The following is a 15,042-nucleotide window of genomic DNA, read 5'->3' as shown; positions in this document are numbered from 1 at the left end:
CGTGAGAAATCTCAGCGAACAAGAGTGAAGTGGTTCGAATGGAGTGCCCATTAGGAAGTTTAAGACTAAATTTAAATCCCATAAGGGAACTTGGAATGGTTTTGGAGGATAAACATTAGTTAATCCCTTGAGAAATTGTATTACTAGAGGTAGTTTGAAATACAATGGTTCCTCCGCAGTGTGCTTGAAGATTGAAAGCGCTGCGAGATAGCCTTTTACAGTGCCAACTTGAAGGCCTGAGTTTGCCAAGTAGAGTAGAAACGATAACACTGTTGGTGTACCACATGAAAAAGGGTCGATATTCCCTTCTCTACACCAGCTGCAAAATTTGTTCCAACAGCAGCGGTATAAAGACTTTGTTGCTGGCCTTCTGGCCGAAAGCAACACCTCCATGACGTCATCAGGGAGGTCCCAATCCTTGTACCTCACCCTTTCAGAAGCCAAGCGGGAAGGTTGAGGGTTCTGATGTCTGGATGGAGAACCTGACCTCCCTTCTGCGAGAGAAGATTCTCTTTGATTGGAAGACGGATTGGAGGTCAGATGGACATATCTAGAAGGTCCGGGTACCACGTTCTCCTGGCCCAGTCTGGGGCAATTAGGATCATGGTTTTCCGGAATCTTCTCAACCTCCTGATCATTTGAGGAATAACAGGGACTGGTGGAAACGCGTAAAGGAGTGGAAACTCCCAGTTCACTACGAACGCGTCTCCTAGAGCTCCTCCCGGGGGAAATTCCCTTGAACAGAACAGATCGCACTTCCTGTTGGTGCTTGTGGCGAACAGATCCACCTGAGGGGTTTCCCAAAGGGCGAAGATCTCTTGAAAGACTTCCTGAGCTAGCTCCCACTCGTGGGAGACTGTGCTCGCCGTCTCAGAGCGTCCGCTGTCAAGTTCTTCTCTCCAGCTAGGTGGACTGCCGATAGAGAGATTGCTTCCTGAATTGCCCAAAACCAGAGCTGCATTGCCTATCTGCACAGTGGCAGTGACCCTACACCTCCTCTTTTGTTGAGGTAGTGCATGGCCACTGTGTTGTCCGTCATTATCAGGACATCTCTCCCCTGTACTGAAGGCAGGAAAGCTTTCAGCGCTAGTCTGATCGCTTTCAGCTCCAATAGGTTGATGTGTAGTCTGGACTCCGATGGAGAACAATGACCGCTGAATGTCAAGTCGTTGGCATGGGCTCCCCAACCCGTGAGTGAGGCGTCTGTGACTACTGTTATCTCCGGCCATGGTTGCCAAAACAGTTCTCCTTTCAAGATGTTCTCTGGATAGGCCCACCATTGAAGGTCGTGGGCTACCTTGTCCGGAATCCGGAGGAGATCTGTCATTCTCCCTGAGAATTGCGACCACAGAGTTCTCAGTGCCCACTGAAGAGACCTCATTCTCAGGCGAACCTCTGGCACAAGGAAGATGCAGGATGCCATGAGGCCTAGCAACCTCAAAAAGTCGAAGGTTGGGAGACGTGGGGCATTTTGGAACTTGTTGACCATCTGCAGAATATCTTGAGCCCTCACCTCTGGTGGCGAGGCTTTTCCCAGGGAAGTGTCCAGGACCGCTCCAATGAACTGGAGTCTCTGTGATGGTATCGTCTGTGACTTCTTTAAATTGAGGGAGAAGCCCAGTTTGTGAAGGAAGTGGCAAACAATCTAGCTGGATGTGAGCTTGTTCCGAAGATACAGCCCTGATCAGCCAATCGTCCAGGTAGGGGTAGACGTGGATCCCTTCCCTCCTTAGACTCGCAGCCACTACCGACATTAGCTTGGTGAAGACCCTCGGGCGGAGGTCAGCCCAAATGGCAGAACTCGAAATTGATAATGAGAGTCGCCAATTGCGAACCTCAGGTATTTCCTGTGTTTGAGATGGATTGGCATATGGAAATGAGCATCCTGAAGGTCCAGAGATACCAGCCAGTCCTGGAGCTGGAGGGCCTGAAGGATCTGAGAGAGAGTTACCATCTTGAACTTGTCCTTCCTGAGGAACTTTTACAATTCTCGTAAGTCCAGGATGGGTCTCAGTCCTCCGTCCTTCTTTGGTATGAGAAAGTAGGGGGAGTACCAGCCCTTGTTCCTGTCCGCTACAGGTGCAGGTTCTATGGCACCTTTCTCTAGCAGGTCTATAATTTCCTGCAAGAGGAGCAGATCTGGACTTTTAGAGAACTGTGCCCCGGTGGATGACTCTGAGGGATGTGTAGAAAGGGTAGGCAGTAACCCTGGGCAACTGTCTCCAATGCCCAAGCATCTGACATTATAGCCTGCCATTCCGTCAGATGGTGAGTTAACCTGCCCCCTACAGGGGTTTTGTGTGGAAAGACCTCAGAGTGGTTTGGGGGCGGCTGATGCAGATGCTGAGGGTAAAGAGGCACCTGCTGCTGCTGCGGCTTTAGTACTTTTGACCCATCCACCTCGGGTGGATCTCCTTTGGCCTCTTTGAGCCGGCTGTCCTCTGCCTTTCCCGAATGCGGAATAATAGCGAAAGGACTTTCCTCTTCCAGAGGTTCCTGAGGGTCGAAAAGGAGTTTGGCGGATTGCAGCTCCTAACGATTTTGCTGCTGCTTTAGATGTCTGCAACTTTTCCAGACTGCCATCAGCCTTTTTACCGAATAAAGAAGAGCCGTCAAAGGGCATATTCAAAAGTCTGGCCTGTACATCTGGAGCAAAGCCAGACTTTCGCAACCACACATGCCTGCGGATTGTTGTACTTGCCACCATGGCCCTGCTGATACAGGGGAATCGATGCCAGTTTGAAGTGACTCGCACATGGCATCTTTGCCATCTTTAATAATGTTAAGGAAGGCTTCCTTTTCCTCTCCTTCGGGTATGCAGTCAGCCGCTGATGAAGCACACTCCCACAGTGTGTGACTGAACCTGGCGAGCGTACAGGTGGCGTTTATGGACTTCAACGCCATACTACAAGCAGAAAATACTTTTTTTTGCCATAGAATCGTACCTCTTGTCATCTCTATCCTGTGGGACAGTAGGGTAAGCAGTCCTGCTGCTTAATGAAGTTGCTGCTTGGACCACCAGGCTCTCTGGAGTCGGGTGTTCTGATAAGTATTCAGGGTCAGCCGCAGCTACCCTATACTTGGCTGACAATCTTTTATTGACAGCAGGGATAACTTCCGGAGTTTCCCAATTAGATTCAATCTTTCTTTGTAAGGCTGCATGGAAGGGGACCACAGGATCCTCCTGTGGACCTTTGTCTAATATGTCTGTCAGGTCATCCTGTTGAAAAACAGGCAAAGGCGCAGACCAACCCATAAATTCAATAATCCTTGCCATCAGGGTTCTATAGGGTGTTTCGGCATGTTCCCCTGGGTCTGTTTTAACAAATTCCACTTCTGGGGAAGTGTCCAGCCCACTTGCCTCATGCAAGGACTCCTGTAGGTCTTTCAACCTTCTTTCCTCAGAGGTGAAATCCTCTGAAACAGGTAGTGTGGTCGTCTGCAACCCAAAGGTTTCCTGGTCAGAATCTTCCCCTTCTTCATAAATTGAAGATAATCCAGGGTACTCTGACCTCTGAAATGGTGTAAAACCCATTTCTAAGGCAGAAGGAGCCAAACTCGTCATTATTGGGCGAGAAAACGTCAATGCCGTCGACGCCGATGGGACAGGCTTCGAAGGCGCCAAGAACGGCGTCGAGAAAACTGGAAGAGGCCTTGAAGAACTCGAGAGGATCGGGATCCTACTCGAGGATGTCGACGACGGTCTCGGCGTCGTGCCGGAGGCTCTTGGTATCACCGTTGGCTGTGAAGTAGCCGTGGTTTTCTCTTTCATCGGCGTCGATGTCGATGGCGTCGAGTCGATCGACCGATGCGTCGAAGAACCCTTCGACAACGGCGTCGATGGCGCCGATCCATGCGTCAAAGGGATCTTCGTCGAAGACGGTGCCTTCTTACGCGATGGCCCGTGGCGCTCTCGGGTGGAATGTTTTGCCGGGTGCAGCGACTCGCGGCTTTTCGATTTTTTGGGTTTTTCACCCGGGGTATCACCCTCAGCTGTCTTCGAGGGGGTCGAGGCCTCTTTCTCGAAGACGCTTACCATTTTCTTCCTGAATTCCTCCCACTCAGCCTGACAGCTGTGTTTTGTGAAGCAGGAGACTCTTTCTGGGGAAACAGAAGATGACGAGGAAGGGGATCTTCAACGTCTCTTCTTTGAGTGTCTTGATCTCGAAGAATGGTGGGAGCTACTTCGAGATCTAGAATGGGAATGTTTTCGACGGCGAGGAGACGAATGCCTTGACTCAGCCGAAGAAACTTTCGAGGAGGTTTTGACTGACTTACCTCTCTCGAGCTTCCCCTTGCGCTCCTTCAAGGCTTTCGCCGTCATGGACATGCAGTCCTCACATTCCGAACAATGGTGCTCGGCTCCCAAGCATCACAAGCAGATCCTGTGTGGATCCGTTATCGACATTTTTTTTTACCGCAGTCTTGACATTTTTTAAGCCGCATTGTGGCGTTGTCGGTTCCGATGAAGATGCCATCGAGAACGAGTTGGTATATTTGAGTAGATGTAGAAGGTTTATCTGACTGAACTGAGCAACGATATTCCGAGGCCCCACGAAGCGCGGAAAAGTGGAACTGAGCAACGGACGCTGCGCATGGCTATTTATGGGCATGGTGACGTCGGCGCCGATACGGTGGCCGTTGAGGGACATCGACTCGGCAGACGTCGATGCGCAGCGCCCTCTACAGAGAAAACATTTCCGAGGCCAGCAAGCTAGAGACGAATTATCAAAGATAAGGAATACGTCGGAGGACACAATCCGTTCGAAATATGGCTTCAATACAACTTTGCCGGTCTGGAAAAAATGCTAGTAATTCCGACACCAGCATTTTTTCCGGACCAGCAAAGCACAAGTCTGCTGGTGGAGGCCACAGATCTCCCATCTGGCCTGATCTGCTGAATGATCGGGCCCCCACCGGCAGATAAATGCTTGAATAACCAGCACTGTTCCCACAGGACTCCATGGGAGTGGGAACTTACCGTCTCTCCGCCAACTGTAATATCCTGGTAATACTGGGATATCGGGCGGCACAATTCTAAGTGGAGTTTGCCGGTATCCCAGCCGAATTATCAGTGGGATAACGGCAAACTCCTAATGAGGGTCATAGTCTCTCAGTACTAATAGTCTTATGGATTGATCAGTTTCCCCATAAAAATGAACAAAAGGGCAAGGGAAGTAAAGCACAAGGCTTTACGTACCTCCAAAAAGTCAGGACAAAATGCAAAACAAAGAAAGGGTGTCTCACAGAACACAGAAGTCTATCGGAGGAAAGCAGCAAAAAAAAAAAAAAAAAAAAAGCTTTGCCAACAGCCAGACACAATGGTATCTTGATGTTGACAGCTTTATGGTCTAGACAAGCTATAGTTATCCTGTTTCTCATCTTTAAGGGATGATATAGCAGCTATTTTAAAACTTTGGAGATATTGGGCCACATTACGAGTCCGGTTCGACCAGCTGGATGCCGCCGCAGTCGTAAGACTTTACCGGCACCTGATATCCAGGTGCCACCTGGTCATTACAAGTCCCGGCGGCCCGAATGTCAGGCGCCGGAAAATATTGTTCCCCATTCCACTGGAGTCCGATAGGACTCCATGGGAGTGGGGAGATGGAAGCACAAGTACAGTTGCTAACGGTGCCAGTGCTTTTGTGACAAATCTGCCTTCCAGGACTGTTGTGCAAAGGCCCCTGCAAGCAGACTTGTAGTGCGGTGGTCCGGAAAGGGTGCTGGTACATTGCTACCAGCATCTTTATTTCCAAACCACCACACTTGTAGTGAGGCCCATAGTCAAATTTCCTGGACATTACCATCTAGTCTGGCAGAAATATGGGAAACTGATTTCCGAAAAGCAAAAGACATTGGTGAGTAGAAATCGAAGGTTTCCTGTGTCAAAGTTTCAAATAACAGAATACAATGAATTGAGGGAATTCTTCTCTTCTCCCCAAAGGGGAGCTCTGTGTGCATCTGGGGGGAGGGAGCCCGCTCTTCAACACCCTCCCAAGGGGTTGAGGCAAGTAGGACCTCACCGGGAAAGACTCCTCCATTGGGAACTCCCTGATGCCCTTCAAGTGATGGCTTATATGGACTTACCTAATACACCAGAACGTTATCAGTTTCATGAAGATAAAGTGAACCTACATTATCAACAACAAGAAACGGAGGATATCTCTTTAAATCAGAGTCTCCAATGGACTGTGTAGAGGATGCTGAAAAGGGATGACAAGCTCCAGCAAGAGGAGGCAGAAAGCAGAGAGAGGCCAGAAACCCAGGAATACCAGGGGAAGCCCCCTTAGGCAACAGTGCGGAAGGAGTCCAAGCTGTTGCAGAAAACAGAGCCTGTTTAAGCCAAAGCAGCATTAGCACAGAACAAGGAACGTTGGGAGACTGGCATGCAAGAACAGAGAAAACCCAAACAAGTTGGAACCGAGAGTTCGGTGGTGGCATGACAAATGCAGTAAACCTGGTGGGTAGCAGGCTCGCTCAACGACACCGAAGCGACGGGCGGGAGAAAGCAACTCCGGAAGCCAGTCCCGGCAACAGTCCTATCCACAAGGCGAGAGCAGGACGCATATGAAACAGACATTGCGGAAAGTTAATCACGGGGCTACCAAAAAGCAGAGAGAGAGTCCAAAGTCCTACAGGTGCCGGCAATGTTGGCCCTGAAGACAGAAGGTAATACGCGGAACAGGAATAACGGAAAGTTAAAAGGGACTCAGTATAAGTTAAACGAAACTCGTTGCAGTACTAATGGGAAAAGAATTGGAAATAAGCAGATGAATCAGAACTATATCAATGGGATAAAGAGAAACACACAAACAAGAGAGTGGGAGAGAAATAGTGTTGACATCTTATTGCCTTGGGAAAAGGGAAAGGTCAATCCATATCCCAAAGATAAGAAAGAACAGAAATGAAAGGGAGACATTTGGGGAGTCAAGACCTATGAGGTCAGGAAGATAAATATCATACCTGAGAAAGAGGTGAACTATAATTGAGAGTGGAAAAACCAAAGTTTCCGAGAGGAGAACCATATACAATGGAGTCTGGAATCCTACAAGAGGGAAAGAAGGAACGTGAGCAGAACAAAGATAATCTCTAAGAAAGTGAACAGGGAAGCTACCAGTCCCCTAAAAGAACTGCAGATAGTAGAGACTATTTACATATGGTCTATTGAGTAGAACAATATAATCAAGAAAACCTCTGTGAATAAACACAGCACACAGGAGAAGGGAGTGATTTTCCTAGCCTTAGTTAGTTATACTAGTGGTAGGGTCAAATAGGTTAGATTTGCACAGTGGATGGACTTGTTCTGGACAGTCCCCACACTTGGCTGAATGAGGAAGCAGTGGACACCACCATTAGGTGCAAAACATTTAAAAGGAAAAGGGATGAAAATTAAATTGGGTTTGGATTGGCAAATAATATAAATTGCAATTGGATGGTCAGCTTATAACATGCAAAATCATTAAGAGTTCTGTCTTTCAGGACATGTGTGTCAGCAGGTGAATGTCTTCTTGAGATGACAAAGGTACAACTTGTTCTGATCCAGGTTCTGGTGCATAAGGAGGCCCTATCAGGCCATGCCATCGACTAGCCACTCCCTTTATAGATTAAATACCTGTGATGAATCTGATGACATCATCACTACTTTCCCAGTGGCAGCCTCTCCTCATGTGGTCAGGGGACTGCAGTCGTTACCTGATCCTGACCCTTGGGGTTGCTATACGAGGGAGGATCACATGAGTGGAGGTAACCATCAGGGGGGAGAGACAGACATCATCAGGTGAGACATGCTATACCTCAGGTATTCCACAACATTCTATATCTCCTCTTAGCCCCCAAAGTCTGATGGCATATTGCCAAACTAAAGTAGAGACTAACTTAGAAGGATTACCCATTCCCTGCATACTTCTCCTTTAGAGGTACTGAGACGAGGAGGACGGAAGTAATAAGCAGTACCAGAAATGATCTAGTGTTTGGAAGCTGCTGCGTGGTGCTGGGAAGTTTAAAGCTGACGCTGCTGAAGTCAAAATTAGAGAAGAGAAGGAAATGCTGCAGAAGTTGAAGGAGAAGCCACTTGGAGAGATGGACACACAGCTGAGAGGGAGGCAGAACAAAATGCAGTGTGCGCCACCGCTGAATTATCTGCAAGGAGCAAACCATCCGTTGATGTCCTTGCAGAGACTGATGTAGGCGGCATGAACGGGGAATGGGACAGAGGAGGCATTCTGCTTTGTTGCCGCCAGCAGACAGCCGTGCAGGGCAATGGAGGAAGCGAGAAACAAACAGCTGACAGAACAGCCCACCAGCCAGTATGAGGACGGAGACTTGTTTGACAGCCAAAGACCATTGGAACCGCGTACAACAGAAGCAAGGATGAAGTGATGGGCAAGACGCTCATCTATGCAGCAGCTTGAAGAAGGCGCAGGCGAAGAGACGCTGAAATCACCCAGTAAGCCCAGGGAAGCCAGATGGGATACCGGGTTGTTTAAGGGTGTATCCCACCTCACAGACCAGGTGGAAGAAAGTCAAGCAAATAGTGAACTGAACATTGTGAAACCAAAGTCCTTAAAGAAATACTGGACATATGTCTTTTTGTGGATGAAAGAGAGAAAGTCCTGTCAGGAGAGTATACCAGGCAAAGTCAAGTCTGTAAAGTGAACTATATAAAGAAAGTCCTTGCAGGAGAGTACACCAGTCAAAGCCAAGTTTGTGAAGTAAAATGAATGAAGGGAGAATCCTAAGGAAGACCAATGCCCTTAGAACTTTGAATTACATTGAATGTGAAAAAAACCCTGGCAGAGGAGTATACCAAATGTTCTGCAAGTCTGGGACCTGCACCCAAGTTGTGGTATCATGAAAGGAGAATCCTAAGGAAGACCGATGATCTTAGGATTTAAAATTACATTGAATGTGAGAAAAGCCCTGGGAAGGGAGCCATTTCAACAGTCGATTGCAACACCAAGAGAGGGGAGTTATCATCTTGGGCTATGAAGAATTTGGTGATCCATTTGGTACTGTTCTTTTGGTGAAGAGAAACCAACCTGGCGAAGGGAGTCATTCCGTGGAACAGTGAACATTATTCACTTGGAACCTTTGTTGGAGTTTGGATTCGAACATTTGTACAATTTCAAGGCTAAAGACAATACCCTTAGCACTTTAGAGTTACTTTTAGAATGTGATGGCTGGATAGGATTTTGGAGACAGGACATTTTGCTTTAGACATCTTGACACAGGACAGTCCCCTAGTTTCTGGTTAAGGTAGGGAAATACCTCCTAGAGCCAGGCATTTCCCAGCACCTTTATTATTTAAATAAAAGTTTATAGCAACCACTATGAGTCCTCTGTGTCTGCGTTTCATACCTGGCTCAAGACATAACGTAGGAAAACGGATCAACCTTTAGCTCAGTTAAAAAGTGGTGGAGAACACACTAAAACATCCTTAACTCTAGCAATTCAATTATAATGCAGTGCTTTGCGTTCCATGCTTTGTTGAGGAGTTTAGGGGTGGGCTCAGCATGGCTCATAGGGGAGCCCCCACATTTTTTGTCATGCCATTGCTAGGATTTCAGTGGTTATGAGACTAGAAACCACAGTCACACCACATGCATTCTGATTATTTTCTGGCATCACGTAATACTTATCTTCTTTTTTTGCTGGTTGAAGTTATCAATGATGACACCAATGAAGAGGTTGAGGGTGAAGAAGGAACCAAATATGATGAAGATAACGAAATACAGGTACATGTAGAGGTTGTCTTCATAATTAGGCTGTTGTTTTACCTACATAAAAAGTTCAGAAACCATTGTGTAGGCATTAAATCTTGTTGTAGATATACCGATACAATGCTTAGCATAAAAACCTAAAACCAACAATAACATACAACTCGAGTAAGGAGCGAAATGCAGCCACACAGTAAAATACAATGGATGTTTGCTGTGGTTTTTCTCAATTTACTGGACTTCCATATCTAGATCAAGCATCTGTAAGAAAACAACAATATGCCTATATAGTTGTCTCATTCCATGAAGACACTGTGGGTTGCTGTGCAACATGTCCATACTATCAGTGAGGTGGCTGTGTGAGCTAAGTGTTTATCTCTGAGGTAAGTATGCGAGTAACCTCAAGGCTGTAAATTTAAATCTTGGCCGAGATGGTTCAGCCACATCTCAACACAATTGTGTTACAAAGTGTACCACTGAGTTGGCTAATAGTAAAACAAATTCCTTACAGTATGATAAGATATGATGGTTTATTTATATAGCGCCTATACACAATATGTTTCAAAGCGCTTCAAGGCAAGGGAGGGAACAGGGAAAATACAATTACATTCTTACAGGCCATGAACAGTAAGGATGTGAAATTAACTATCGTACTCAGCCCGACGACATTTCAGATAGTGCAAGAGCTAAGACATAGATAAGGAAGGGAGGGGCAGAGTGGGTAGGAAATGGAAACAGACAGGTGACTACCATACTAGGCCTGACGAAATTTCTGGTAGAGTCGGAGAAAAGCAAAAGGTGAGGGAGAGGGGTGCAGAAAGGGAGGGGAGGAACAAAACAAGCGACTATCGTACTAGGCCTGACGACATTTCAGATAGTGCTTGAGGGGGGGGGAACAAATAAGAGGAAGGGGGAGGAGACAGACAAGGTTGCTATCATACTAGGTCCAGGGACAATTCTGATAGAGCAAGTGCATAGAAGAAAGTAAGGGGAGGAGATAGGAAAAGGGAGAAAGGGAGAGGAGTAGAGAACAAGAGAGTAAGCAGTCAAAAAGAGTGTAGAAGCAAGAGGGGAGAGCGAATACAATTGCAGAAGTCAGTAGTGACACATAATGTTGCAAGCCTGGATACACGATGAAGATGGGAACATCATGATTCAGGGCCAACATGAGAAAGGATGACACACCGTGAATCAATGAAGTCCATAAAAGTCAAATCCAGCATTGGCCACATGACGGTGATGGTGAAACCGGACTGTATCAGGACAGACTCCAGCAGAAGTAGTCTGGAGGGGTGGGAGCAGGGTAGAAGATAAGGTAGCTGAAGTGTTTGACACAAAAACTGAGACTGTTGAGAAGAACAAGTTACTTACCAACTGTAACGTTCTTTCGATTGGATGTTCCTCCCACGTATTCCTCATCTTATGATAATCGTATCCCGGCTATGCTGCGTCGGAACATTTTTTCACCAGAGGGCGCTGTGTTCGAGGCCACAGAGTCATAGTCCCTCGAGAGCTGCCGTCGAGCGTCGACGTCATCCACTGTATAAAGGGCTCGAGCAGTGCCCATTACCTCAGTTCTGTTTTTACGGTGTTCATGGTCTCATCAACTGATCAGGCTTCAAGTCCTCAGGCTCCTAAGGAAGTTTGAGTGCAACTTGCGTAAACTGTACGGATGGGTAGGTTGGGAGGGCCGATGAGGAATACGTGGGAACATCCAATCGAAAGAACATTACAGTTGGTAAGTAACTTGTTCTTCGAATGGATTGTGACCTCCCACGTACTCCTCATCTTATGATAGACTCCCCTAGCAGTCGCAATTTACGGGGTGGGAGTACTAGACATTTTAATTATGGACTGAATGAAGGACAGCTTTTGCAAATAGTCCTCCTTGATATGAAGTAGAGTCCAAGCAGTAATGCTTTACAAAGGTGTGCATTGACGGCCAGGTGGCCGCAGCACAAATATCCTGCACCGGGACACCCCTCTGAAGAGCCGTGGAAGTTGCCATGCCTGTGGTTGAATGAGCCCTTAATCAATCTGGTGGCTCTTTCCCAGCTAATTTATAGCATTCAGATTGCTAGAATTATCCATCTTGATAGAGTTTGTTTAGACACTGCAAGGCCCAATTTGGGTCCAGTATAACCAACAAATAGTTGGTCACATTGTCAAAGATTTGCCAATCTGGAAATGTAGAAACTGAGAGCCCTTTTTGGGTCCAGTCTATGCAACCTTTCCTCTTCCTTACTAGCGTAAGGCGTAGGTTAAAAAGAAGGTGAGATCATTTTTTGTGAGAGATGAAAATCAGAAACTATTTTAGGCAAGAAAGATGGTTTGACTTTTAGAATAACCTTGTGCCTATGGGAAATGGTGTGAGGAGGCATACAAGACAGTGCCTGCAACTCACTTACCCTGCGGGCTGATGTTATAGCCAGCAACAGAATTGTTTTAAGAGTGAGAAGACTTAACGGGCAAGAATTTAAAGGTTCGAAAGGGGCACACATGAGAAATTTTAAGACTAAATTCAAATCCCAAATAGGCACCTGAAAAGGTGTTGGGGGTACACATTTGTTAGCCCTTTCAAGAATTTAATTACTAAGGAAATTTTAAAATAGGACACCTCTTCCGAGGAACTCTTAAAGATAGATAGCGCTACCAAATATCCTTTTATAGTCCCAACTTGGAGCCCCAAATTAGCCAAGTGTAAGAGAAAAGAAAGTACTGTTGGAGTATTACAAAGGAATGGATCCACATTCTTATCCCTGCACCAGTTACTGAACTTGTTCCAACGACACCGGTACAGGGATTTTGTTGCTGGCCTTATGGCCGAAAACAAAATCTCCATTACATCATCTGGGAGGTCCCAATCCTTATATCTCAGCCTCTCAGAAACCATGCGTGACGGCTGAGTGTCCTGAGCTCTGGATGGAGAACCCGACCTTCCTCTTGCGAGAGAAGATCCTCTCTTTGTGGAAGAAGTATTGGAGGGCAGATGGACATGTCCAGAAGGTCCGGGTACCACATCCTCCTGGCCCAATCCGGGGCAATTAGGATCATGGTTTTCCTGAACTTTCTCAACCTCCTGATTACCTGAGGAATCACAGGGACAGGAGGGAACGCGTAAAGAAGTGGAAATACCCAGCCCACTATGAACATGTCGCCTAGAGCTCCTCTCGGGGGAAATTCCCTTGAGCAGTACAGCTCGCACTTCCGGTTCGCACCAGTCGCGAACAGATCCACTTGAGGGGTTCCCTAAAGGGCAAAGATCTCTTGAAGGACTTCCTGAGCTAGCTCCCATTCGTGGGAGACTGTGCTCTGCCTGCTCAAAGAGTCCGCCGCTGTGTTCAACTCTCCGGCTCGATGAACTGCTGATAGAGAGATTCCTTTTTGCATTGCCCAGAACCAGAGCTGCATTGCCTCTCTACACAGTGGGAGTGATCCTACACCTCCTCTTTTGTTGAGGTAGTACATGGCCACTGTGTTGTCTGTCATTATTAGGACATTCTTTCCCTGTACAGAGGGCAGAAAGGCCTTCAGCGCTAGCCTGATTGTGTTCAGCTCCAAAAGGATGATGTGTAGTTTGGACTCCGATGGAGTCCAATGACTGCTGATTGTCAGATCGTTGGTGTGGGCTCCCCACACCGTGAATGAGGCGTCCGTCACTACCGTTATCTCCGGCCATGGTTGCCAAAAATGTTCCCCCTTGAGGATATTCTCCTTGCAAGCCCACCATAGGAGATCTTGAGCCACCTTTGTTGAGACTTGCAGAAGATCTGACATATCCCCCAAAAATTGGGACCATTGAGCCCTGAGGGCCCATTGAAGGGATCTCATCCTCAATCTGGCCTCTGGCACCAGAAAAATGCAGGATGCCATGAGGCCTAGCAACCTTAGAAAGTCGAATGCCGGTAGATGTTGGGCATTTTGAAACTTCGTTACCATCTGCAGAATGTGGTGAGCTCTCTCCTCGGGAGGCGAGGCTTTCCCTGAGGAACTGTCTAGGACTGCTCCGATTAATTGGAGTCTTTTGCTTGGAATCATTTGTGACTTCTTGTAATTGAGGGAGAAGCCCAGTCTGTATAAGAAGTGGCAGGTCAAGGCCAGATGTTCCTGGGCTTGTTCAGATGAACTCACCCTGATTAGCCAATCGTCCAGATAAGGGTAGACGTGAATCCCCCTTTTTCTGCTACTCGCTGCCACCACCGCCATCAGTTTGTTGAAAACCCTTGGGGCAGAGGACAGCCCAAATGGTAGAACCTAAAACTGATAATGAGAACCACCAATTGCGAACCTCAGGTACTTTCTGTGCTTGAGATGGATTGGCACATGAAAGTAAGCATCCTGAAGATCCAATGAAACCAGCCAGGCCTGAAGCTGAAGAGCCTGAAGGATCTGAGAAAGAGTTACCATCTTGAACTTGTCCTTCCTGAGGAACTTGTTCAAGTTTCTTAAGTCCAAGATGGGTCTCAATCCTCTATCCTTTTTGGGGATGAGAAAATAAGGGGAGTAACAACCCTTGTTCCTCTCCGCTACAGGTACATGTTCTATTGCAACTAGGATTAAAATCTCTTGCACAAGGAGCGGGTCTGGAATTGTTACAGGGTTGGCTCCTGGTGGATGATCTTGCGGTCTTTCATGAAAAGGAAGGCGGTAACCATGGGTCACTATCTCTATACCTATTAGATCAAAGGTGTTTAAGATGTGAACAACATAGACTGAGAGTGTTTTAATGCAATTGGAACATATTCAGTTATCTATGTCCTTGCCCGTGTTAGCCAGCGTTTTTGTGAACAAAATGAGAATACAAATGAAATGAGATGTTACTTGTCACTAATGGACTGATTCAGTCTACTTTGTTAACGGAAGAAACTGGGTATTGCTATAACATTGTTAATCTGTGACAGTAATGTAAATGCTTAGATGAATGAAAGTAGGGTTATCACCTATTAGAAATGGTTAACTGTGTAGATATTTTCGTAATATGCAGGTTCGATATAAATAAACAGTCACCACGAGCTGAGCGAGAGTCACTTAGCACGTGTTTGCCACATGTAAATAGAAAGTTTACATCACCATTGTAGCGTGAAGATAATCACAATGAGTATTCATATACTCACCTAAAATGGCGAGGTAGGAAACAGGAAGTTAAATATATTCCCCCGGAAGTGCAGGAGCAGGCTAGTTTTGGCAACAGAGATGTATGGCTTTACTCACGAGTACTCGCCACCAACTTTAAACACTCGGAAGCAGTAATTAGTGGAGCTTTGAACAGCGGTCCCGTTTAGCGCATTAGAAGGTCGCGGATGAGACAGAAAAGGAAGATTAG

General features: G+C 46.7%; 1 protein-coding gene across 7 annotated transcripts in view; it reads right to left on the bottom strand.

The window, feature by feature from the left end:
* Positions 1 to 15,042, bottom strand: part of LOC138488896 (sodium channel protein type 2 subunit alpha-like) — a 1,049,646-nt gene that overhangs the window by 99,000 nt on the left and 935,604 nt on the right. For all 7 annotated transcript variants that reach the window (XM_069616277.1, XM_069616276.1, XM_069616279.1 and 4 more), the window contains one exon: positions 9,642 to 9,779. In XM_069616277.1, coding sequence (XP_069472378.1) covers positions 9,642 to 9,779 — 138 coding nt within the window. The remainder of the gene's footprint in view (positions 1 to 9,641; positions 9,780 to 15,042) is intronic.

This window comes from Ambystoma mexicanum, chromosome 9, assembly GCF_040938575.1.
Source record: "Ambystoma mexicanum isolate Mex_15411 chromosome 9, UKY_AmexF1_1, whole genome shotgun sequence".
NCBI lineage: Eukaryota > Metazoa > Chordata > Amphibia > Caudata > Ambystomatidae > Ambystoma > Ambystoma mexicanum.
The sequence above is the reverse complement of the archived record's forward strand: the minus strand, read 5'-3'. Positions and strand labels throughout refer to the sequence as shown.